General features: G+C 38.3%; 1 protein-coding gene across 8 annotated transcripts in view; it reads right to left on the bottom strand.

Annotated features, from left to right (window-relative positions):
• Positions 1–27,662, bottom strand: part of NOL4 (nucleolar protein 4) — a 180,076-nt gene that overhangs the window by 16,937 nt on the left and 135,477 nt on the right. For all 8 annotated transcript variants that reach the window (XM_015855552.3, XM_032442699.2, XM_015855553.3 and 5 more), the window contains one exon: positions 18,821–18,934. In XM_015855552.3, the coding sequence (XP_015711038.2) occupies positions 18,821–18,934 (114 nt within the window). The remainder of the gene's footprint in view (positions 1–18,820; positions 18,935–27,662) is intronic.

Here is a 27,662-nt window from a genome sequence, read left to right as displayed (position 1 = left end):
AACAAACAGAAACGAATGATAAAACTGTGGAACAATTTTCAACATAGACCCAATTAATCCTTACAATACTCTTGCTGGATGGGAATTTTATCACTGTTTTTCAGATGGTGAGATTCCAGCAACCTTAAGCTAGCATTAACTAAGTGCTTGAGTTCTGCAACTATAATAATGCAATGGGCTCTGTTTGTTTAACTAGTTGTTGTTTTTTTTTTTAAACAATGGGAAGAAATTCAAAGTTCTGTTATAGGAACACTGCTGAATCTGTAGAGGCTGTGGGGCTGGAAGTGACCATCAGCAACTGCATACAGCAGTGCTGGAAGCAGTGTGAGTCAGGGGATTCCTGGCTCGCATTATCAGGTCTGTAGGCAGGCCCCCATCTGGGGACCCAGGCATTGCTGTTGTTTCCCCTTCCCCCCCCCCACCATGATATGATAACATATAACATCCTGGACTCTGCCTCTTCAGATTTGTTCCATACTGTGCCTTCCAAATGCCTGACTCATCCCATCCTCCTTGCTTTTCCAGTTTCACCTTCTACTCTCCATCTCTGTCTTCTTGCCCCTAAATCCTAATTTCCCCTTTTCAAACAAGACTCTTGTTCCTCGATACATAAGTAGTTTCAGGAACTCTAGTCCATTCATTTCCTATTTTGCATTTCACCATTGTTAATGTACACTGATGGTCCCTATCTGAGGTTTTCTTTCCCTCCTGGGACTTGTTTTCAGCCTCAGATCCCCAGTATCCTCTTCAATAAAAGCAAAGCTGGCTTCCACATCCAACAAAAGTTACTCCTGTTTTCAACTCATGTTATTTTCTCTTAGTCATTGTTACAATCAGAAAGGTAAACACAGTGGAAGAGCAATACAGGAGTGCAGTAGAAAAGGGGCTAGCATGAACGGAATGGCGTTACAAAGTGCTCACCCATCTCTGAAGGTCTAGGTTTGCAGGGAAAATACCATTTCAGTCAGCCCTGAAATGAGGTCTAAGAGAGGCGCAACGTGTCTCTGTCCCTCTAGATTACACAAGATAATTGCCTTCACTTGCTCCCAAAACTGACCAAGTTCTTTCACCAGGTGCTCAATCAGTGGTTCAGGATGTGACTCAACAGCCTCATATAGACAAATCTGACCCTCTTTCTTTTGCTTCAGCTTCATCCAATCCCATTTCACAACCTCACTCTTCCTTCATCCTTTGTTATCTCCACTCTTGCTGTGGTTCACAGCCCTGGTTCTTATCTCCTGTTTTCTGCACTGAAACCAGGTTCCTAGTTACACCCACTGAAATTCAGATATTCTGGGAATTTAGCAAATGAATATTGGTTGTGTAAGCATGTCCAGCAAAACATCGTTGACTTAAACGACACCATTACAGTGTAAAGATTAAAAGCATTATTTACCTTATTGTGAAATGCTCATCACATTTAAGTATCAAAGTACCCTTAAAGAACAAACCTTTCCTCATTCTTGAAAGTGGCTGAAGTTTTCTCTGGAATTCTTCAATAGATGGAAGACATACAGAACAGTAAACAAAACCAAGTTATTACCCAGCTGAATATCTGATAATAGAAATTGTCAGCTAATCTTAATAAGTGATGATACTATTGACTGCTTTGATGACATACATTGTTCTGATTGAACTCTGCATCCTTTAGTGGTTTTAAATGCACTACATAAATTCTCTTGGCTTTGATCCACCTTTTAATTTTATGACCAATATCCTGGAAGCCCAGAAATCTAAACAATATTTTAGCATAACACAGGAGAGTATATTTTCCTTTAAGACAGCAGTAAGGCTTCTGATTCACTTAGCAATGAGCTTCTTAGCAATGATGGAAGTGATATTTTCATAAGTGATGGATGTGAGTATTCACTTTGGTTTTGGTTTTCACTGCACATTCTTTCTCTTTCCAGTTATTAGGGCTACTGGTGGCATTATTATCCACTAAATAAAACCTGTTCAAGACCAGAGAGTCCTGAATAAAATTAAAGACATACACAGTTCAGTGAATTTGAAATCCAAATGAGGCTTTATGATAGTTCTTTAAATAAGGTCAGACATTGCAGAGTACTATTTATAGTCCTTTAAAAGAATAACATCTTTTAACAGTGTTAGAGGTGTTCTTACAACTTTGATCTAAGTATAGAGGCAAAGTGAGTGTAGAAATGGGTGACATCTTTTCCTAGACCAGGAGAAGAACTTCTATTCTTTCAGGTGCATTTATTAAAAGATATTACCTTTCCCAGAAAGCCTTATTTCTCTTATGGCACCATGTGAAAAAGCCAGGTGTATGGTTGAAGACAGCATAGATTCAGTATTTGTAATGAGAAAATTTCTACAGGTTTCCTGATCAATTTTTGTGAGGAAGACTATTCCATGTGACTTTGTTTGCTATGTTGCATATCTTAAAATTATTATAAAAAACAAAACAAAACCTTACAAAATCCCCAGTCTCTAAAGTTAGACATTTAAAATAAACATCTACCTGAGATTTCAACTACTCACAACACATCTACCACTGAAATCTGAAAATTTAATTGCTAGAATCCTTATAGTCTGTTTAAATATATATATATATATTCAAAACACACAGATGTATTTTACCATAGGTACAAAGTTATTCTCTGATAACTTCCCAAGTCAGACATTCTGAATATTTCTCCACCTCTTGGGCTGCTCACAATGGTGTTTTTTTAAGACTGGACATGACCCAGCAGTGTGCCCTCACAGCCCAGAAATCCAGCATGCCCTGGATGCATCAAAAGAAGCATGGTCAGCAGGGTGAGGTAGGTGATCCTGCCCCTCTGCTCTGTGCCGGTGTGACTTCATCTGGAAGAATGTGTCCAGATGTGGAATCCTCAGTACAGAAAAGATGAGGACTTGTTGGAGCACATCCAAAAGAGGGCCACACGAATTAACCAAGGGATGGAACACCTTCCTACAAGGACAGGCTGAAAAAGCTGGGGCTGTTCAGCCCAGAGAAGGCTCCAGGGAGACTGGAAAGCAGCCTTTCAATATCTAGAGGGGGGGTATAGGGAAGAAGGGGAAGGGTCTTTATCAGAGTCTGTTTTGATAGGACAAGGGGAAATGGTTTCAGACTGGAAGAGAGAAGATTTAGATTGGACAAGAGGAAAAATATCTTCTACAGTGAGGGTGGTGAGGTACTGAAAATTGTTGCTCAGAGAGGTGGTGGATGCCTCATCCTTGGAGACACTCAAGGTCAGGCTGAACAGGGCTCTGAGCAACATGATGTTCCTGTTCATTGCAGGGGAGTTGGACTAAATGGCCTTTAAGAGTCTCTTCCAACTCAAACAAGTCTGTGATTCTATGAATTATACATGAAGCCTATGCACAACCAAGAGAGAGACTCCTGTTTTTGGTTTGTTGGCTTCCCCCCGACCCGAGAAGCTCTAAGTATAGATTTGAACAAAATAACAAAATGAAAATACAAAGTCATCTCCAAATATTTTCTAAGGACTCATGCCAAGTACTCTTTAGATTAGGAATTGTTCTGATAATTTGGGATGGACTTGCCAGTGAAGTCAAGAGGATCCTAATTGCTGTTCTCACATATTCATGCTATTTCTTCACTTGAAAGGAACAGCTGGGGGACTGCACAGTTTTCCATTTTCCAGCCTCTGTATTCAGAGCTAGACTTTATTTTTTCATGACCTCCCTCTCTGCATCCCTTTTATATATTTAAGGCAAATACATTAAAAACTCCAGAGAAAGCCTGTTCTTAATAATTTTCTGTCACAGGCATAACATCAAACGAAAAAGATGCAAGAGATGCAAGACATTTCTGAAAGAAATGTTATTATTAATGATTTTGCTGGTCAGTCCAGTATTAGTTTTCTATGTCTTAGAGACAAAAATGATTAATACAGTTTTTCAAATAGCAAGGAAATATTGGTATAGACTGCTTGAGCTAAATCAGGCATAATACAGAGTCCAATTAGGAATCTAAACTCCCTGCAACAGAAATGGAGACACGCAGGATCTTGAAGTGTCCATCAAAATACTGTTAGTTGCCAGAAGTTCAAGAAAAGAAAAAGTAAAAAAAAAAAAGAAAAGAAAAGAAAAACTACTATACTTCAGTTTCTGATTATAAAAGAAGTAGGTTCCTTCTGTTTTTGCAGTTATTAACAATGAAATGAACTGCCAAAATCAGTGCTGTCACCAGGCATCAAAATTGACAATGCCAGCTCTCAACAAGAAATGAAAGCATGAGACTGGCAAGGGAAAAGATCAAAACATAAAGGTGCTATTGTGGAGAAGACAGTAAAACACACTTTAGTCTCCTGCATTTCTGATGGTATGACACATTATTTGTAGATTGGAATGAGTATGTTAACCTTAAATAAAAGGTTAGCATTCACATTGCAGTCTGAGCCATGTGGGGTTGTTTTTGGGGTTGATTTTTTGGTTTTTTGTTTGTTTGTTTATTTGCTTTTGTTTTTGCTTTAATCACCGTCACCTCTCCTACAGGACAGGAAAATTCTGGAAGAGAGACTCAGATGATCATTGCAAGGAGCTGTCAGAGACTCACCTTCGTTGGAGCGATAGCAAAGTAGAGGGATCGTTTTTCATAGCCTATCAGCTACATGTAATTCATTATCCACTGTGATATCAGAACAGTGTGAGCTTTTAGAGGTCACCAGCACTGTTGACTGGGAAACACAAACAAGCTAGGCTTGTGGTTTATATATCTGTGATGGGGAAAGGAGACACTGCGTTCTTCTAAAGAATTGATTCTCCTTCTGCTTAAATTTAGGACAGCTTATATCTTCTGCGGTGCTGGAGTTTATCACTTTCTTTAGCACGGTTCAAGATAGGTGATTCCCAGTGTTTTCCCCTGGAAAGAGCCCCACAAGTTACTTTTATTGCCCTGCTGTTCTTGTCTTAGGCAGAAGTTACGGTGGCTCACAAGATACTTGAGCATTTCCTGTTACATTAAAGAAGGAAATCTGAAACTTGGATATGGTCATGCTCTTGTCTAGCTTTAGTGTTGGGGGAAAAAAGAAAAAAAGTACTTTGCTAATTGTTTCTCGACTAATAGTATTAAGTGGAAGTGTCAACACAGGGGCATAGTGCAAGACTGCATACTGCACTGTAGTGTATGCACAGCTGTGGCTTCCTCAGTGTGATTTTAAATAGCACATCCAATGATGGCCAGCACCAGATTAGAAACTTCTACTGAACTTGGCTTGAGAAAGTAAACTGCTGCAATGCCTTTGGATCTTGGCAAAACTTTTCTGTGCTCATGGTATTTTTCACAGAATACTTATGGCACTTATCTTGGAGAAAGCCCCATCTATTTCAGTTCAGAGGGACAAAGGTGCCACACAAAGAGCAGAGTAGTCCTTGGAGCTACAGATTAATGGAGGAAGATGAGAGGAGAGGTGATGGGTGGAACTGTTGTTTTATCCCCATCACACCAGCAGAGAAAAGAGATTTGTTAAAGTCCAGACTTCACACAGATGTTTGTCCTCTTAGGATATATTAGCTCAAAATGGAAAAAACCTTCAAGATCATCAAGTCCAACCACAACTTAACCATACTACCCTATCTCTAACAGTCCTCTGCTAAATCATGTCCCTGAGCACTACATCCAAATGGTTTTTAAACATATCCAGGGGTGGTAACTCAACCACCTCCTTGGGGAGCCTATTCCAGTGCTTAAAAACCCTTTCTGCAAAGAAGTCTTTCCTGATATCCAACCTAAACTTACCCTGGCGCAACCTGAAGCCATTTCCCCTCGTCCTGTCACCAGTGAGAAGAGACCAACCCTGCTCTCACTGTAAGCACCTTTCAGATACTGGAAGAGAGCAACAAGGTATTCCTTCAGTCTCCTCTTTCCCAGACCTAACAGCCCCAGTTCCTTCCGTCCCTCCTCCTGGGCATGTTACCCAAGCCCTTCAAAAGCCTTGTTGCCCTTCTTGCTCCAGCACCTCTATGTCCCTTCTGTACTGAGGTGCCTACTGTCGAGGCATGGGACCAAAGGAATAGGCAAGCTGAGCTTGTTCCTAACAGGACTTCATCTGCTAGGTACCCAGTCTCAAAAGCAAAGCATCAGGATGCCCCCAATAAATAACTGACACCTTGCAGAAGATATTTGTGGGTGTCTATTGCTGCCTTCTCATTGACAGGCAGTACAAACAGAGTACTGAACACCTGACCTTGGTAACAAACAGAAACAGCATAAACTGCACGGAAGCAGTATTGTCATTTCCCATCCCACAAGCAGATTTGCCTTCAGGTAGTGCTGTTGAATGAATCAAGATACTGTTGAAACTGATGCATGGTGATACAGATGTTGCAGGACCTGCTGTATCTTTCTGGTTCAGTAAATTGAGAAAAATTCCTCTGTTGCCATCTCCGGTTCAGAACAAGTCTTGCAATGCCTCAGGCAACTCCACTTTTATTATAACAATTGTGAGGTTTTTTCCTGTGCTTTTCATAAATGGATGTACTGATCTCAAGAAACTACGTCAGTTCCATTCCCCCCTGCCAATATGCTATTTTTTGGTGATTATTATGGGCAAGAAGTTCATTGGGATAGATGAACATCACTCCAGTCAGTGGAGTAAAACTGTGACACTAGAGAACTTTTCAAAACTCATGAATCAAATATTTAGAAAGTACGCGAAGGAAAGCATGTGGGAGAAGTGGAGCAATGCTTGTGTGAGCTCTGTGGATTTATTACTATAATATCATCACAGTCAATATAATTAAACCTCCCACTATAGGTTTCATCTCATGCATTACACATGGAATCACTCCTGTAAGGAGAGGCAATCACAACTTTCCAGTCACCCAAGAAAGGTAGAGGTCCCAATCTGGTAACAAAAAAATAATTTCTTACCCCCTTTCCAAGGATCAGGACTCACCAAAAACCCCAAGGGAAGCAAACCCCAAGGAGAAATACTTTCCTTGCAGCTGCCAGCCCTTAAATGAGGTTCTGGTTGCACAGGTGAATGCTTCCACCTGTGCTCCCAGGGACGGATGGCTATGCCCCTTTACCAGGTGCTCAATCACTGGCTCAGGCTGTGACATAATGCTTCTCATACGGTTCCCAGCTACTGGCAAGGTATTTCCTGGATTCAAAATGGCTTTTCATACACCTGTTGACTCTGGGGTAAGGAGATTCAACTGCTTAGAAAGATTTTACTGGAAAATTATGGAGTATGGTTTGAACTTTTTTGAGCTTTTTTCCTACTTTTCTTTTGCTCTGCACTTTCTTTTAGTACTGTACGTGTTACTTTCCATGGTGGAGGGAAACACTGTATATTAGATTCCAAATGAAATTCTTTTTCATTTAGAAACGGGATCTGATAGCCTAGACACAAAGTGCTTGAGGTCAATGCTGAAGTTTTACCCAATTAAAAACATCTCTGTGTTCTGCCTTGAAAAGGAGAAAAATCCTGGAGATTTCAGCAGCATATTGCTGTTTTTAAAGTCTGGCTTTTCTGCCATGGGTAAATTCCAATGGGAGACACAGATAACTGCCATACAAAAACAGTTTTCTTGTCTCAAAATAAGACAGTGACAGTTGCTTTCCTGTATGCATTTAATGACTGGTTCTTGTTTTCAACAGCAGGTTCAGATACCTTGAAGTGTTTTGCCCTGTGGTTGACACATTTGATTCCTAACTACTCAGTTTCAAACCTGCCTTAAAATCTGAACTGTGTGCTTGTGGAAACCAAAATCATTTCTATGAATTTATTGCGTGTTTTTAAACACTGCCTTAGGTAAAGCTTGACTTTTATGTTTTTTTTGTTTTTGTTTTTGTTTTTTTTTTAATAAAAAATAAAAAGTATCTTTTTAAAAAAAGAAGAAGAAAAAAACTGACCTCCCCACCCTGTCTCAAACTATTTAGTAGCAGGGAAATGTTTTGCTAGAGAAGAAGACCAACTCTAAATATTTTTCTGAACTTGGTGTGTGTCCTTTGATTTCAGTTTTGTATTTTAAAAGAAGATTGAATAAAAAAGAAGTGATGCTTTGGGGTATGGCCTTTTGATTCCATAACCATTAAACCATAGCAGAGTAAGTGGCTGGACGAAACAAAGAAATGAACTCTGATCGTGCTTTGGAGGATGCACAGTCTGATTTGCTTTGTTAATGGAGACAGTAAAACTGAAGCTTAATATGAAATACCACGAGTAATAAGCATGAAATTTGTGCACTGCAGTATAAATCTGTTCCCCAAATATGCTCATTTCAGGGGAGGATTTGCTTGGCACAATGCCTGTGCTGCTGGCTACTGCCTACTTGGCTGCCCTGCCCTGCACCTCGCCTCTACGGCAGCTGGTGCTGCTTCTAGGCAATGCACTCAATTCCTGCTCCCACAGTTGATTTTTTTTGGCTTGGTTGTTGTTTTTTGTTGCTGTTGTTGGTTGTTCGGTGTTTTTTTTTCTTAGAAAAATATGTTTCTAAATTTAGCTTAGGGACATGAAGCCAGTTGTTGAATTACAAACATGTTCCTGCTACCAAACAGAAGTAGCCTGTGCATATATTCCAAATATATTTCCTGTGTGAATTGCCTTGTTCTGAGGAATACAACTGAATATATTTTGCAAATGATGTTTTGAATTTAAAAGTAATTTGTGATTGTTTAAAATCTTCTAAATCTACTTAATTTACTAACTGAAACCAAAACACATCACTGTTCTCTTGAAAAATAAGGGTTTGTACATGCACATTGTGAGTTTGCCTTGATTTCATAGAATCATTAAGGTTGGAAAAAATCCTTAAGGTCATCAGGTCCAACTGTTTACCTACCACCAATGTTGTCCATTAAACCATGTCCCAAAGTACTACATCTACTCTTTCCTTAAACACTTCCAGGGACTGTGATACCACAACTTCCCTGGGCAGCTTGTTCCAGTGCCTCACCACTCTTTTGGAGAAGAGCTTTTCCCTATTATCCAACCTGGTGCAACTTGAGGCCATTGCATCTTTCCCTGTCACTGTTACCTGGGAGAAGAGGCTGACCCCCAGCTTACTATACAACTTCCATTCATAGAGTTGTAGAGAGCAGTAAGATCTCCCCTTGGCCTCCTCCACACTGAACAATTCCAGTTCTCTCAGCCATCCCCCACTAAACTTGTGCTCCAGACCCTTCACAGTTTCATTACACTTCTCTGGCTAGGCCCCAGGTCCTCAGTGTCCATCTTGTAGTGAGGGGCCCAAAACTGAACACAGTGCTAGACATGTGTGCAGAGTACAGAGGGATGGTCACCTCCCTGCTTCTGCTGGCAACGCTATTTCTGATACAATTCCTTCTGGGTATGAAGGTGTTTGGCAGAACAGCCTGCTGTGAAGGTACAACACATCTCATATGCAGAGAGGTGCCAGAAATATATGTTTGTTAGGGCTCCATGGGGACAAAAAATACCAGGGAATCATGAATTGACTCACAGTTTCAGCTAAAAAGAGTCTGGTCAGGTATTTGCTACCAAAACATTTCACTAAACTGGCTTAAATTCTGCACGACAACAGGGATTTACTCCCAGAAACTACATCCCCACTCCATGTTGAAAGTGAAGCCCTTAGCTAAACAAGGAAAAGACAAAATAAGACTTTTATATATTTATCTATTCTAGAAGCATCTGACAGACTAGAAAGAGCTTCATGTTTAATATCTTCTTGTCATGTAAAAGGGAGGGATCATTAAATATCTATAATTCCTGGCTTTCAACATAAGAATGGAAAGAAAAAAAGGCCAAAATCTATGTCTTTGGGCCTGAGTCTCCTGAGAACATTTATTTCCATATTTCCTCTTCTGTCTCCTTGACAGAAGACAAATATTAAAGACACAGAAAGACAACTATTTTGGTACCTGTTCATTTGCATTCCATCTAGAGTAGGGAAGGGGATAAGATTATTTTAAAATTAATGTCCAGAAAACGTTTCTGAGCCTTAAACTTTACCAACCTCCAAAAATAAATAAATAAATAAATAAATAAATAATAAAAATGACATCAGCATCAATTTTACCTCAAATTCAAGACTGCAGCTCTGTGTGTTTAAAATGTTAGCAGATTGAAATTCACCACAAAGAGCCTGGAAAAATAAAGCTTTTACTAGTTTAATGATCTTGGTGTTGAGGTGAAAAATTACTTGCTCACCTTAAAGCCCCAGTGTAAATCCAAGGCATGAAATTATTTGCAATTGCATGCCTTGCACATTATTCCTTTCGAGTACATGTTGCAAATTCAACGCGGGCTGGGCTGAATGCAGCAGGAGGGGGTTGCCCTGTGATACTCAGCAGTTCCTTCCAGCTGCATCTGCAAATAGCACAAATCTATCCAGCACTGCTGAAATCAGGAATTTTGCCACTGACTTGAAAGGCAGCAGGATTTAAAATTACAATGCATGCTGCTTATTTTCTTCCCCTTGACAATATGGTTGATGCATTGTGGGTAGGAAGCTGAGTTTCCCACTACTGGTACATAATTTGGTCTCTTGACAATAATCCACATGCAGCTAAATGGTGCCTGCATAACATTTTGTGCCTCAGTGGTTAAACCATATCATTTGCAATCACAATAGCAAACCATAGCCCAACTCAGAAGTAAAATTATCATTAGGTGGGGAAATGATGGAAGTGTATAAAGCCTGAAACGCAAGCTGGCACGTGGTTATCCAAGGACAGTACAGTCTTCTCACTGACAACTTTGACCACAGATAAAGTAGGATAGGTACTGAAATACAGAAATCAGTCAAATCCCTATTAAATACCAAATCACAAGGAGGAGGCTGAACACTAAATAACCATCAATTTTCATTAATAAAACTAGCATTAATATAATAATAAAACTATCATTAATACAGTAAGAGGCATTGAACACTGCAATGTAAAGTGACTTTGCTTTGTGTGGTCCTTAGGATTCCAGTCTCTATTTGCCCATTTCTTGTTAAGTGAACTGTCTGTTTCTATTTGTTCTTTTCTGAGGCTCCACAAGTCTCCTATTCTGAAGGAAAAATGACTTTGAGGTGAAATTTTTCAGGTTTTATGGAAATACACAGCAGTGTCCCTCTGCACTGTTGCTACTTCTAGTCAGTGTGAATGAAGCACCTTTCCTTTCCCATCCCCTAGAGAAAATTAGGCTCCATGAAACCCAAGAGGAAGGGTAACCTTTTCCACTTCTTACAAGGATTAGAGCTGGTGTGCTCTTCCTGCATACTGAATAGCTGTTGCAAGGACTCGGTCTCCCTGAAATAAGACCAATTCCTTGTGCTTGCTGTATTTGTAGCTTTCTGCCACAGAAGCTCTGCATCAAAGGGCATTGTCCAGCTCTCCATTGGGAGATGTTTCTGCATAACCCCTTTTTATGTAACTAATATTGTCCAATCTACCCTGGATATGAAATCAGGCAATATAAATAAACAGAATAACAGAATTAAGAGAGCATTTAAGAGCCGTACTCTTTGTCTCTTCCTTCCTCCTTCAAATTGCAGTAGACATTCATCAGGAAGGAGAACACACACTGACACAAATATTCTCCTTCTTTCCTACTGTTTGAATTGTAACACAGGAAATACCTGCTCAATGTCAAGATTGAGAAGCTATGAATTATTGGCAAAGATGAAACAAATTCTCTGTCCTCAAATATAAGTTTTAAAGATCTTTTCCCCCTCAGTACTGAATACCACATACAGTGGTCCTGAAATGGAGGTCCATGCCCTCCCTGCAATTCAGATTTTCAATTAGTTTCTTCCAAAATAATTTTAGATTTACCTGTAATTTGCCCACCAATACCTTCCTTCCTTCTATACCTGGTCTATAACAGCCAGGCATTGAGTTTTTTTGAGTTTTGTCAATAAACCACACTTAAAGAGTCTTTCTTTGGGTCAACCACCTTATCACAGGTGGAGGAACAACAACAGATATTAACACTTTACAAGCCTCTATTTCTTTAAAAACGAACATTTAGGAACTACGTGTGAATGGAAGGGAACAGTATTGGTGATCTCCATGTATATGTGTGTTAATTAATATTCAGATGTATTGCATTTACACAGAACCTTTATCCAGACTGCAACTGGCACTTGTATCAAGCTTCTCTATTCAGGTTGCTGCTATGACAACTATCCAGAGGCAAATGTCAGGTCAGCTTCCAGCATGTGTGCCTGGGCTATAATCGCTTTGTCAGAAATCTAACAGCAAACTACTCCTGCTCCTCTAACAGAAAAAAACAATATTGTGAAAATTACAAAATGTTGCAATGTTCTTAACCCTCTATTCTTATGCATTGAAAAGTTTAGATTTCCCTTTTCTTTGTCCCCTAGCCTAGAATAGGGCATAAGAATATGTCTACAGTGCCTGTTTGCAAATTTATATTCATTTACCTTTTGCTGTAAACCTGGGATCATTAAACTTTCTCATCCTTGGGGGCTGGATATTATCCTCAACTCCATCATGATGATTATTGATATTTCATTTGCCTGACTACAAATGACAGTATGGGAAAAAAAATATCGTAGCTGCCCTCTTGATGAGAAGAAAAACAAATGCACTCAGTGTTTATCATCTGTTATCAGCTAAATGATAAAGAACTACATCATAGCATCATAGTGCACCAGAGTGACTTATTCTTATCAATTTGAAAAACTCAAATAATCAAAGACTCTTTTACTGAGTTTAGCTTTTATAATTAAACTGATGAGTTCCATAGACCTCAGACTATCATCCACATATTTATCTTAATATTATTCTAATTTTATGTTGTATTTTTTAACATAACAATGAAGAACAAACTTTTAGTATTATGTTGAAGATACGCAAACTTTTCTGGCATATTAAGCAGGGAATGAAATAATGAAAGCAGAGATAAAATTAAAGAAAGTAATGTTGTAACTGCAAAGTTGTCTCACAGCTATCTCCAAATACAATCTGATGTGAAGAATTAAAGAAAGTGTGCATATAATTGGTTTGTTCAGCGGAAGGGAAATTGTCTCCCATGTGCACATGAAGATGTACACATATTGTAATAGTCTCATTTTGTTACCTCTCATTTGCCTCGTAGGTAGTGATAACGAATAGCTAAATTAAATCAAACAAAACCAATTATGTGTTTTACAAGAAAAGTATTATCCAGATTTCTATTTGCAGTGAAGGTATGAGGCCATCACCTTGGTCAGGCTGTAAAATTGTCTGACTGCTGTTGATTTCAGGCAGCGTCTGTAATGAAATTAAACTGTTCTCCCTACGATCAGTTTTTTAAAAATGATAATGCAGAATTCTTTTTCTTAATATGTGTATTCTATAAAATACTGACTGTCAAGCACTCTGTAGAGTGTCTACTAATTTAAAACCTCAAGTTTTGGCTGAGAAATGCTCTTGTTACAATGGGAAATATATATGGTATCTTTCATTTTCCTTTGAGCTTAACCTCTCTTTTATCTCAACTTGTCATTTGCTATGTAAGTACAAAAAGAAGCCTACATTGCACATCCTATTACTTAGGGCATAAGGATGAAAGAAGTGTTATGTAGCTCACTCTTTTAGCTACTTAAAAACCTCTGCATGCTAAGGTAGCATTTCCATAACACTACTCGCTGAACTGGAGGTCAGACTGATAGGATAATGTGAACTGAATCGAGAGAATCCCATCCACTGGCTTTGCTGTCATATGCAACTTCCATTCTACCTAAAACGTCATAGTGAATTCTTAAGGGTTCAGATTCGTAGGCAGTATGAGTGACCATGATGCCACTAAAACTAGCTCATTTTTTTTGTAAAATGATCTGTCTATCTATGTCTAGAGATATAATATTCAGTTCTCCTACTTTCTGTTATTTATCCTCCTTCCTCTCATATTTTGTCTTGATGTGCAAAACTTTACTTCAGTTATAAGGAAAATGTTTACTCATAAATTTTGCAACATGAGAACATGCAAAATATTATTTCTAAGGAAGAAAACAATGAAACATAAGGCAACTGTTGTAAAAAAATAACATTTGTGTCCAAATATATGTGAAGGACTTTTTTTTTTTTTTTAATTAATATTATTTTATTTGCTTTTCCAAAGGAAGATTTCAATTAGAAAAAATAAAGGAGTAGGTGCTCCAACATGGAATCATATAATTGCTCAGGTTGGAAAAGTCCTTAAAGCCTGTTACAGTGCTCCATCACCCTCACCGTAATGAAGTTCTTGCACACATTTGTGCAGAACTTCCTATGCTCCAGTTTTTGGATGTTTCCCCTTGTCCTGTCTCCACACATTGCTAAAAGAGTCTGGTCTCGCCACTTTGCCCCCCACACCTCAGATATTTGTAGACCTGGATCAGGTCCCCTCTCAGTCTTCTTTTCTCAAGGCTCAACAGACCCAGTTCACTCAGCCTTTCTTCATAGGGGAGATACTCCAGGCCTTTCACCATCTTCATGGCCCTCTGCTGGACTCTTCCCAAGAGATCCCTGTCTTTTTGTACTGGGGAGCCCAGAACTGGACACAGTACTCCAGATGAGGCCTTACCAGGGCAGAATAGAGGGGGAGGATCACCTCCCTCAACCTGCTGGCCACACTCTTTTTAATGCAACCCAGAATGCCATTGGCCTTTTTGACCCCAAGGGCACACCGCTGGCTCAGAGCCAACCTGTTGTCCACCAGGACACCCAGGTCCCTCTCAGCAGAGCTCCTCTCCAGCAGGTCATCCCCCAACCTGCACTGGTGTATGCAATTATTTCTTCCTAGGTGCAAGACTCTACACTTGCCTTTTACTGCCCAGCTCACCAGCCTGTCCAGGTCTCACTGAATGGCAACACAACCTTTAGTTGTGTCAGCCAATCCTCCCAACTTCATATCATCAGCAAACTTGCTGAGGGTGGCCACTATCCCCTCGTCAAGATCATTAATGAAGATGTTGAACAAGACCGGACCCAGTACAGAACCCTGGGTAACACTGCTGGTTACAGGTCTCCAACCAGACTCTGCATCACCAATGACGACCCTCTGCACTCTTATCAAGTCACTAGTACTATAGGTAAAGTAATATTTTAGTTTGGAAAGTTGCATTATTTTACTGAAGTGCAGACTTACAGTAGGGACTTCTATGCAAGATGCTCTGAACTTCTTGCTATGAGATTGTTGTGTCAGACAAAGGGGAGAGGAAAGCACAAATAGAGTTCAGGAAGCTGCTGAAATTTCATCTTAATTTCAGGACTGGGTATCAAACTCATGTTCATTTCACAATGGCTCCAATCACCCCCGCAGTGGCAAGGTGTCCTTGAGTGATTTGAATGAAGTAAAGGATGTGACAGGGGACTGACACCAACCCTGTGTAACAGTGGAGGTGGCTCTATTCAGTGGTGACATTACACTGCTTCAAAACATGTACCATTCACAGCACTGACCCTGCAAGACAGAGACAATACACCTGAGGCAAGCACTTCTCAGCAACATAAATACAGAGACATTTTCTGTATAGCTGGAGCCAGGGAGAATGAGCAAGTGTGAGAACATGAGAATGAGCACACAAGGAAGAGTGACTGGGACCTTCCAGTTTCCATTCTTACAGACTTGATTGGTCAAATTACTAAGTTTCCTTGTAAAGACCTCCATGCATATGCATCATTTGCTATCTATATATTTATATATTTCTGTATATTTTTTCAGTACCTGAACAGGGGTTATAAGAAGAAAGAGGAAAGACTCTTTAGCGGGGTTTGCTGTGATAGGACAAAGGGAAATGGTTTCAAACTAGAAGAGGGGAGATTTAGATTGATTATAAAGAAGACAATTTTTACAATAAGGGTGGTGAGGCACTGGCGCATGTTGCCGAAAGAGGTGGTGAATGCTTGGAGACACTTGAGGTCAGGCTGGATGGAACTCTGAGCAATCTGATGTAGCTGAAGGTGTCCCTGTTCATTGTGCAGGAGTTGGACTAGGTAACCTCTAAAGGACCCTTCCAACTCTAAGGATTCTATGACTGTATCTACAAAAGTACATTTGCCATATTCTGAAAAAACGTTTTAGAAAACTACCCATAAAATGCATATACATGTCTGTATCTTCTGTGAAGATGGTGATGGGATTCAAATTACATCTATATCTGAGGCAGACTGGGCCCTCTGGAGAAAAAAAGGATGTAGCACAGTGCACCATAAAACATCTTTAATGCAACACTTCCATTCGCATCTGAGGGGAAGTGCTGGAGGAGTGCTCTCACCAAGTCCTTTCCAGAACCATCTAATATTTGTTCCCTGTTAGAAAGACTACTGATAAAATTTATTGAGTGGTAATTTCCATTATCTACAGCGTCTTTCCCTTTTCCACCTACCAGATTTCCATTGACCAGTCCTTAAAGACTGTGTCCATTTAATTTCTTTAATGCCTAACTTTGCAATATACATTTAAAAAGGAAAAGTAGAGCTATGTTAATGAGAACATGAGTTTCTTTTTGTTTGGCTTTTTTGGTTTTGGTTTGGCTTTTTAAATTGAGTTCATTCTCATTTTTAAATTTCATAGTTTCATAGTTTCATAGTTTTGTTTCATAGTTTTGTGCGGGTTGGAAGGGACCTTAGAGATCATCGAGTCCAACCCCCCGGGATTTGAGCCTCTGTGTAGCAGAGCGGCACTTCTACCACTTGCACCACAGGGGATTCGATTCGAACCCAGGGCCTCTGGTGTTGCAAAGTGGCGTCTTTAACCACTGCGCCACCGGAGGCACACAAATTTGTTTTTGTTTTCAAAACTACAGAAAAGTTAAAAAAATAAAAAGGAGGATGAACTCAACTTTCTCAACATTATTCTGCTTAAGGAATAAAGCAACATTGAAAATGTTTCATTTTGGATTTGTGTAAGAAATGTGAATAAAATTTGGAAGTAAATGAAAGGTAAAAATAAGAAAAATAAGAAGAGAAGGATATATTATCCTTTTATCTATAAAGCACTTTCTCCAGATACAGACTCACTACCCATCTCAGCATGAGAGTACAGCACTTTGTGTTAAACATTCCACTAAGAAATGTTCCAGAATACTTTCCTCTCAATCTACTTTATTAATGTCATATATTTGCAATAAATAACTACAGTACGATGGAACGGGGGCTGGAATCAAGTTTTTCTACTTCTTTAATGACTGTCTTAACTCTTCACCTTCATATGTTAAATTTCTTATTGTAGGTTTCACGAAGCTACTACAAAAATATTCCCATGTTTTTTTTTCTAGAAAAAAATATTCAGTACATTTATCCTAAATTCATGAATAGTTTTGAGAGCACCATCCCACATCGAGTGGGCTAATTTACTGCTTACTAAATCAAGTACCTGGCAATAGCCCTAACCAAAAATCTTAATTACTTTAACAGCACTCTTGGAAGTGAGATTATCAGTTTGGAGCTGTTCTGCCTGCAAATATTGAATTCTATAATTAAAAGAAAAGAAACGGCTCACCCTGTAACTAAAATTGTTACCAAATCCTTCAGAAACACCACAAATTAAAGAAAGAAAAATCCTATTAATAGCTTTCTGATTTCTGTCTGCAGCTTTTAAAACGTGCTTATTTCAGCAGCTCTCTGGCTCCTTGGGGAGAACTGTGGGATTTAAATCACTTGAAAACTCTGCCTCACTCTGGATGGACTGAGGAATTGAGCCACTCTATTTGAGATTATTGAGGTCAGGTTAGTCTCTAGACAGTGCAGTGAAAATAGCTGATGTTCGCACAAGTCTTTTCTCAGTCTCCTTGGGGCAAGTATGTTGATTCTGTAACTTTTTTGTTGTTGTTCTGGACAAATGAGAGAAAATAGTATATAAATTCTGCACAGTCTGCATGAGCAGTAAGCCGCTCACTCACATTACACAAGTTTGACATTCCAAGGGATTTGGAAACCTTAATGTAAATATACGGCATTAATGAAAATAAAACAACAACAAAATTAAAGAACAAAAGGACATATCATTATCAACTCACAAATCTCAAGTTATCAATAATCTAAGCATAACAGTAAGAATCCTTTATTCAGCTAGGGCAGGACCTGGGGGAAATAAATGGGCTGTGTAATGGAAATTCTTTTAAGCACTGCATTAAAAAAAAAAAAGTTCACCTACCATAACAGGAGCATATTTCATAAAGAGCAGAGATATTACTTGGACTGGGCTTTGTGATAGTCATGAAGAGAAATAAAGACTAGAATGGTTTTTGCAATAAAAATGTTAGACATCCACTGTATCCTTGGAACAATTAAATAATCAAAGCCTAAAATGAGTTATCAATTTGGATTTTAAATGTTGAAGGAAGGCAAACAATTCTCAGCAATTAAAAAATAATGAAATCCTATCACACAGTATAAAAGCTGAAAAAAATGCATATGAAAAAAATAAACATTGATATGAGGTTAGGACACTCACCGAGACATTTGACAGCTTTCTTTTTATGTATATTCTAATAACTTTTCTGTTTTGAGTAAATAGGTATTTTCAGAAACTTATCGAATTTCACACTGCACTTAAAAATACATACAAAAATTGGAATGGGAGTATGCTCACAGTAAGCAGTCTGACTCACGTATGCAAGCACTGTTTTTTATATTTATGTAACACATATACTGCATGTCCTGTTACTTATAATTTTAGCAGGCAGACTGCACGCTATGTCCTCAAAATCTACGGCTGAAAATACACAGCTTTATCCAGCTGAACATCGTAACTGTGCTTAGCAGCCTCATACTTCTCATGTACATATAAACAAAGGCATGCTACGCTCATGTATTGCTTTAAAGAAGTGCAGCTTCTGCACCACACTTCAGCACAACTGTCAGTTGTAAAGAGCTGAGTACATTGATCAATATGGATGTGGAAGACCCCGAAGAACACAGTACCTGCTGTCTATCCAACCGCATCCTTTTTGCAGCATTTCTGCTTTCACTCTCACAGGCGGAAGCCAGGATACTCTCTGCAACTGCTGAAGTAAGGTGTGAGGGAATAGGTCGTGACTATGAGAGAAAAAAAGAAACACAGAAATTATTTCTAGCACAATCCACTACGTCCTCATCAAAGCACACAATGCCGTCACCCAGGCAGGAGGATCGCTCATTGAAATGTAGTTTATACCAACAGAACAGGGAAATGGAACTCGCAAAGATGAAAATGAAACTAGTCAGATGCTAAAGCTGCAGCTGATCGGCAGATCCATGAGAAGCCCTTTCCCCCCACAGCTCTATTTTCCGGTGTGTTCAGTCTGCCTCATTACGCTGTACTTTACACAGACAGTGGCATATTCTCTGTGTTCCAGCAGCACTCCGGCCGTCTGATTGTTGGTAAGAAAGCCGAACGGCTTTTATCCTGTACAGCGTGTGACGGAGACAAGTAGTGGTTTTTTTTATAGTCATAAAACCCAAAACAAAACAAAACCAGGAAAAAAAAAAAACCAACAGAATGATGGGGCTGAGGCATCACTCAAAACAGAACAGATTGTCAGAGCATTTCGGAGCAGTCTCAATCTGTAGTATGTGAATATTTGCATTCCCTGCTGCAACATGACTGATGTGATTAAAATGACTTCTAAAAAAAAAATCTGTTTTCTTCTTGTTATTGCCAGCCTTCCAAGTATGTAGATATTTTGTGTTTTAACTAGATACAGCTCATTATTCACCTACAAAACCCCTTGTCACTAATTTCATAGAATTTACATGCTTTAGGTGAAGGGTGCAGTGAATCACAATAAATAAATAAATAAATAAACCTAAACATGAAAGAATGCTAAAATCTGTTTTTGCTCCTCTGTCAGTCATGAATTTCAATATGATCTTCCCTACCCCTTTATCAATAGGACCATTTACACGTATTTTCCTAATTACATCCACAGCAACTTAGATATGAGGCAAACAATAAAACTAGATATATTCTTTGTTAGTATATAAAGAAATAGTTGAACTATCAAGAAAATGAAGAAAATTAGGATATTGTCCCAGAAACTGTTATATACAGGGGCTACTCTGAAAGTAATGCTTTCTATCTTATGCTTGCCCACAATGTCAGAAGCAGAGGTTGGTGGTATGGCAGTAGAGGCTGAACGTTCCCACTTTTATTCCATTACCCATTGCTGCCATGCGACAGATGGCAGCAGAGGGGCAGTCTGACAAAATGGCATCTGACATGGAAGTGTGTATGAAGCCAAGGTGTGTCACTGAATTCTTCCATGTGGGAAAAATTGCACACACTGACCATCATCAATGCTGAATGTTTATGGTGACCAAACAGTGGATGGGAGCACAGTGAGGTGGTGCATTTCAACAGTGGTGACAGCTGTGTGAAGGACAATCCACAGTCCACATGACTGTGTAGAGCTGCCATGCTGTGAAACAAAAAGTGTCTCCATCAGCTCATTCACAGAATTTGGCTAATGGTGTGGCTGTGATGAGAAATCATCTTTTTGTAGTTGAGAGTTTGATTTGTGAAATACAGTTCCTGTGCTCTTTGTAACTATTGTTGTTTCCATGGAAATAAATAGGAGGCATTACTTTTGGAGTGACCTATGCACATAAACTTAAGAGCATTGGAGACCTTACAGTTTACTGGAACTTATTCTGAACTTCTGTAAATTTTCAGAGCTTCACTGAACTCGAGGACTTGAATTTATAGCTACTGGGAAGCTGGCTATATATAGTTCAGGGGATTTTTTTGGTTTCTTAATTGTTCTGTTTTTCACTGGGCTGGGCTGTATGTGTGGATTTTCTTGGGTGGTTCTTGTGGTATTTTCTTATTAAAAACAAAAAACAAAAAAACATGAACCTAATGTGAAATGTCAGAATTTCAGAAGCAGATTTTGAAGTACACCATTCAGTTTTTATGCAACCTCTGTGATCATATTGGCACAATTGATTTTATGGTTTTCATACAATTCCAGAAACTATGAGGAAACCACTACTACATTTTTACCTTTAAAAATTTAAATCAATTTATTGACTTTGAATGTGCTCTGCAGAATGTCAGTTTATTATCTTGTGCTCTACTTTCTCCAATTCTTAGCACCTCAGTCTGCTGGGGACCAGAGGCTGAACTAGCTTTGAGAAACAGACAAGGATTTGTAGGCCTCCATCTCTAGTGCACTTGGCTTAATTCTCCGCACTCATACATGAGGAAACTCTCTAGGCCCTGAAACAGCCATGCCAGAAAGACAATCAGGGGCAGCAATACTGCAATAAAATATAATATTTGGGTTTATTTGATGGAACAAAACCTAGTGAACTTGTATGGAGTTCACACAGCAATGCACTCCCATGCACTGAAAATAAATCACTCTAATAGACAAGGGATGCTGATATTAAATCCTGGTGTCATAACAAAGGTTAACATCATAGCAAATGCAGATACCTTCCACAGAGCTCCAGAGGAGGGAGTAAGCCTCTGAGTGAGGTTTTCATTGATAAAGCATAATTATTTTTCTTGTCTAGAATGTTGATGTTTTTGTGGTGATCTAAATACGTTAGCTAATCATTTAGCCACTCTAAATCCCTCTCTGTATTTGGTGGCCAAGTTTCACTGTACATGCCTTTTTTCTGCATATGTTGAAGATGCGTGGAAGTCTCGGCATGCTCCTCTAGTAGAGGGTTTCCGAAAATGGTGTGTAAATATCTGGTTTGTTCCTCCAGCTATACTTAAAGCTCAGAGATATAGAGCTACATAAACATCAACATACTTAGAAGGTGATGTAAGAGCTAAAAAAGTAACATTCTGCCCAAAAATGAAGTTCCCCAGATAATTTAGGGGAGATAATAGTTTTATTAGAATTAAAAAATAATGAGTCACCACCATTATAATGAAGAGTCACCTGAAGTTCTCTAAAAATAACTGAAGTGGGTATATTCATCATTAAAACACTTCTCAAAAGTTAAAACCCGGAAAAATGAGGAAATCTCCAGGTAATGGAGTATCTTCCTCTTGAAATATCTGTTAACCCATAATTTCTCACACATCACTGCAGCCAGCTGTTGATATGTTTATGTCAAGGACTATCCAGTATAAACTTTAGGAAGAACATAATGAATGCATGGTTGAATCACTCAAGCAGTAAAATACTTTAACAAAGCACAGCAGAAAAATAGTCTGATTGGGCTCTATGAACTCAACTCAGTCAGAGCCCTGGTCTGGCACTGACTGAGAAGGTGACTGTCAGTAATAGAGCTGTTAAAAAGATTTTCTGTTCCATGAAATGCCATATCTGTGAAATGTCAAAAAGATCAATTTTGAAAATCTTTGCCTAAGAGGGAAAAAACACTTTGAAATAATCTTCTTTCTTCTTGTACATATTCTTTCTAATTTCTAAATAAACTGAAGTCATAGCCTCATCTTCTAAGCTCAGAGGCCCTTTCTGCTTTAGCTTAACTTCTGATTATTTTTTATCCCTGTCATGATTACAGCTATAAAATCCTCTCAGTAAGATGCCCAAACATCCCAATCTCCGTGGACTGCCCATTTCTAACCTCCCTGTCTGAGGGTGAGACATAAAGACATAGGGAAATGTGAGAAAAGCAATGTAACTCTGCAGAATAAAGCTGGCTGATCTCAGACAAGCCAGCCTTTTTTTCAGGCTGTCAGGCTCCCTTCTGCAGAGCTGAGTGCTGTTTCACACGATTCTTTTGTTTCTATATGGAATCTAACAAAATGCTATGTTGCAAATGTACATTCCTGGTATAAATCTACCAATTACAAATATAAGAGAGGGGTTATTTCAATCTAAACCAGTAGGAGCAGTATGTTCACCTGAAAGAATTTTTGATCTGCTATTTGCTGCCTATAGTTGGAGAACTTTTGCCTCTAAAATTACTACCTTAACATTTGCTGTTAGGTCTAGTAATTTCTTATATGTAAAAACAAGTTTTCATGGAGGTAGTTTGTCTAGAAACTCTAGCACATATTGCACAGGTCTGACTCAATTCTGTAAAAAAATCAGCTACCAGTTATGTCAGACAACAGGCAGATGCATACCTGCTAATACACCAGACTTCTCAGCTTGACCTTTCTGCATAAATATTTCCCATTACTTTAGGCCAATCAACAACAAAAAGGAGAATCCTGTGGTACAAGATAGTTGCAGTCACACAAATATACAGGTTACTTTTGTCTGTTCACAGATGCATCTAATACAAATGTGTGAATGAGAACACATTTAAACTACTACTCAAAAACAAAAACATATTTTCCAAAGCAGTTGGGCATCCAAAGGTGAAGGCAAACCCCTAAGATACCTCACTGGCAATAATTGATTTTTTCCAAAGGTACCATCAAGCATTTTGAGCTCCTAACACCATTAGTCTCCCTACTTCTTTCCTGCATGTCAGTTATTTGTGTATGCATTATGTTCATTGCCAGAATCAAATATTGTGCTACAAACCTTTCATAATAACGTATTATGATCCAACACATTCTATTAGAATCTCTAACATATATATAATAGCAATAAGCAATCCCCAATTAGCAGTTTTTCATAGAAAACATCCAAAACATGGAGGGTGTGCATTATCTTCAAATGAGCTTCTTAATCAATATAATGGAGTTAACTATATGGCACAGAACTATCCTGCATTGCACAGTTAAAAGGATTCTGAATCCTTTCCATACAGTATTTTTAAATTCATACAGTAAAATACAGTACTACAGTCTCTCAAATGTACTTTTATATTTATTTAGGGCAGAATAATGAAATGTGAACAACTGGACTCGCATTTTAATTGCTGGCATTGCAGGAACTGTGTTTCAAACTGGGTTTTGATGTATTTTACTCAGTCTTCCAGACTGCTGTGATAAATAAGCTGTGATAAATACTCCAAAAAACAACTAGAAATATTTCTCCTAAAACATTCAGTGATGTTCACACCACTTTTTAAAGTTTTAAAATACATTAATTGAAATATTGACTATTACACATTCATTATGACAGCACTTAACTGTATCCATTTACCTGAATATATCCATATTCCTGCCTATATGCTAAGCAAATGACATTTTTCAACCGACTAATTCTTTCCTGCTCCTGCACCTACATACATGGCCAAGTCCTGGTCCAGTCATACAAGATAGCACTTTCAGTGGGGCTAGTGGAAATTTTAAATATATTTTGTGAACAACAGGAATAAGATCTATCTTATTTTATCCACAAAAACAAAAATGACCTGGGGTATTTTATCTAACCTAGTTATCTAGGCTCATTTTTCATATCTTTGAAAAGGCACGCATCTCCAGAGGATGACTCTCGAGATAGCTGGGGATAATCACTCGGGTGTGTGTGTCACCTATGGGTTTCATGTATTATCTCTGAGGGAGCCCAAGTCATCTAATTTCTCTCAACTCAGCTAACATAAGTGTGATTATGACTATCCTAAATATATCTGGTATTTCAGAGTCACACAAAGACATAGAAATCACTGGACAGAGCTAATTCCAAGGTGGGTTTGGATTGAATAGATTGGTTTAAACCTCCAATAGATTGGTTTAAACTGCACTCCAACAAGAAGCAGTTTGCTAGCAAAACTCCAGAGGACCAGGAACAAGTGAGTCTGATTTAACATTATTTCCTAGTTCAAACACTTCGAGTTGGGTCACGTACTCATGCTACTCGCACAAGCCAATTCATCAAGTAGCACTGTAGCAGAGGTCATAATATGTCAGTCATAGTACAAGAAAACCTAATCAAGCTGAACATTCTTTTCTCTCTCTCTCTTTATTTCCCCCCCCCCCCCCCCCCATAAAATAGTGGGCTTTATTCTACATCAGAACTTACTGAAATTTTTAAGTAAGAGACTAAAACAAATGTCAAAGTTGTATTTTTGCCTTTTCCATTCTCACAGAATGCAAAAGAAAAGAACAATTAATATAGGGTTGTATTTTTCACTTCTTTGTTTTCATCCTCTTTTTTTCCACATATCATGCCATTTTCCTATTTCCAAAGCTTACTTCTTCACATATTCCAAAGTTACTGGAAACAGGATAACTTCTGCTACTCACTTTCAAAACATTCTTCATACCTGCATAAGTTACTAAAAAGCAAAACAGATCTGAGACAGACTTAGGATGTAATTTCTAAACAATTAACATAGTACACATTGAAATGTCTTTAAAGAATCTGTTTCTAGAATTTTTTAATGATATGAGTTTGTTAGAGAAACGTTTTGCCCTTTTTAACCAGTTTACCCATCAGAATTGTGTGAACTACTGCTTCACAAGAGAGAAGTGCTTAGAAAGGAAAGGGACAGATCAAGAGTTTGGGGTACAGTATAAAATAACAATACTGTTACTATATGTAGATCATCATGCAACTGTTTTTGTGATATTTTTCTTAATACCTCCTTATTTAATCAATCAAAATTAGCTATATAACCCTCAACCCCACAGGCTTTCATACTGCTGAAAATAGATGCAATGTTTCCAACCAACAGGGGCTTGGAGGTCTGAAAAGTCAAGCAAATGCAAGGGCAGCTGGAGTACTCAACACTAAACTGATTAAGTAATGGAAGCTTCCTCTCTGTAAAGATAAAACTTAATAACAGAAATATTGTAAAGAGGCAGATTTCAGAAAACATACCACCTTCTGAAAACAGTCCCCATAGAATTTGCTCAATTACAATATAGGAGCATTTCGCCTCAATAGATACATTGCAAACATCTCAATCCACCCAAGCACGGTTGCAAATTGTAGAAACACCACTTACAGCCAATTGGCACAAACAAAAGACAAAAGAACCAAACGACACCAAGCTTGTTTTTTTGTTGTTAATGCTGGCAATAAGCTAGAATAAGATGGGAAGAACAACAACAGGATGTAACTCAAGAACTGTCTTTAGGGGAGGGGAGGGCATTACGTCGTTCCTTGTCTCTTACACATCCAAACATCTTTAGACAATGAAAGGCATTTATAACTTAGCCCATTTCCAATATATTACAGTAGTGACACTTGGCTCTTTGATAATGTTTCTTTGTATTACAGTAGTGTCTACCAAGGAAGGTTTACTCTAGCTTAAATAAAAATAAAAAGAATCTCTCTGTGACTGTGAGTTAAAAGCCGTGATCTTGTCTTGCGCTGCACATGGAAGAAAATACATCTGTGCAAAAGATACTGTAAGGTGCGGTGTCAAACAAAATACAGCAAGTGAGATTGATGATAGGAGATCTTGTAGGTGGGAGATCTTGTAGATGGGATGGAGCAGACAGTAGAACGAAGATATGCTTCTTATGCTACTTCAATCCCATTTGATCATTTCTAACATTAAAATTTTCTGGACCAATTAAGTAGATACCATCAGCAGCTGTCTACTATCTTTTTTTAATTATTTTTTTTTTTCTACAGATACGTAGGCAGGGACAACTCTAAACTCTGCATTTTATAAAATTAGTGAAGTAGGTCATTGAATATTTCCAGGAGAAAACCCCTCCTGTATACCGTATATAGGTCAGATAACACTTCTTATATAAAAAGGAATTCTCATTAACATCAGTCCTTCAGAGAAAGATGTTAATTGATTCTTTTTTTTTTTCTTTTTTTTTTTTTTTTGTGGTTGTGGGTTAATAAAGAAAATCTTTGTTTTAGTCTTCAAGAACTTCTTGATGTTCTCAAAGTGCTACAGCATAGCACAAGTGGAAGCAGAACACAGAGATCTCATCAGAAAGCCAGTGATTTCAGGAGGCAAAAAACTTCCTTCTCAATTGAAAATTATGAGCAAAATCAAAGAATTTAGTGAGGGAACATTCTCAATACACCACACAGAAAAGAGAACCCAAAGAGAAAATTGATATTACAATTCCTGAAAAAAAAAACCAACTTTACAGTGCTTTTCTGAGGGAAATGAATGAAAAGTGGGACAATTGCAAGCTGAAGAATCAAAAAAAAAAAAAAAAAGAAAGCATATTCAATTCTTCAAAAGGCTATTTGTAACAAGATGCTATTCAAGCTGCTTTGGAGGCCACAGACTCCAAACTGTCGTAAGTATGAGCAGAATAAATATAAGTATCTCTTAAAAAAATTAATGCTAACAAACATTATCTAACATGAACACTTGTGAGACTGAACCTTTTTCATTGCCTCATAGCTAGAACTGGCCTGGTATGCAGTGAGAATTGTCGTTTGAACTACAGATGGCAAATAACTGACAGAAGCATGCTGCAGGCATGATTTTTCATCTTTACTAGGCAGTCTTACACCAATTAAACTTAGTGTTTACATTTTCTCTTCACTTTGCAATATGACACTGCAGATAGCTGCACCACTCCACATGCACACTCTGTGCTGTCACATGTCACCTAAGAGATTAATTCTCTTTTTCTCCTACAGCAAGATGCTCAAAACATATAATTCTTGCCCTGAACAAAGTGAAAACCTTGTGTTCAATATGTCTATAGTAAAAGACACCACCTGTGGAGATTATTATCCAACATCCTATTTAGTGTAACAATGATCACACTATTGCTCCTGAGGAGATCATTATCCTGTTTTGCTGTAGTTGAGGGTAGTACTTGATTCAAATCAACACCGACATGTCCTTTCATGATTGTTTTGAACAAATGTTGTTATCCAGACAAAGTGATTCCTTTCCACGGTCAAAATGGTGAGTACACTGAAAATAATCATACAGTCAAGTGTCTCTATCCATGGCAGTAGCTTTAAAAAACTGCTTATAATCATGAGGTGCTAATATAGTAATTCAGAAATTAGAAAATAATTAAGACCAC

This window comes from Coturnix japonica, chromosome 2 (genome assembly GCF_054131305.1).
Source record: "Coturnix japonica strain WE chromosome 2, WE-NBRP24, whole genome shotgun sequence".
NCBI classification, from domain to species: Eukaryota; Metazoa; Chordata; class Aves; order Galliformes; family Phasianidae; genus Coturnix; species Coturnix japonica.
Note: the sequence above shows the minus strand (reverse complement) of the source record. Positions and strands in the feature narration are given on the sequence as shown.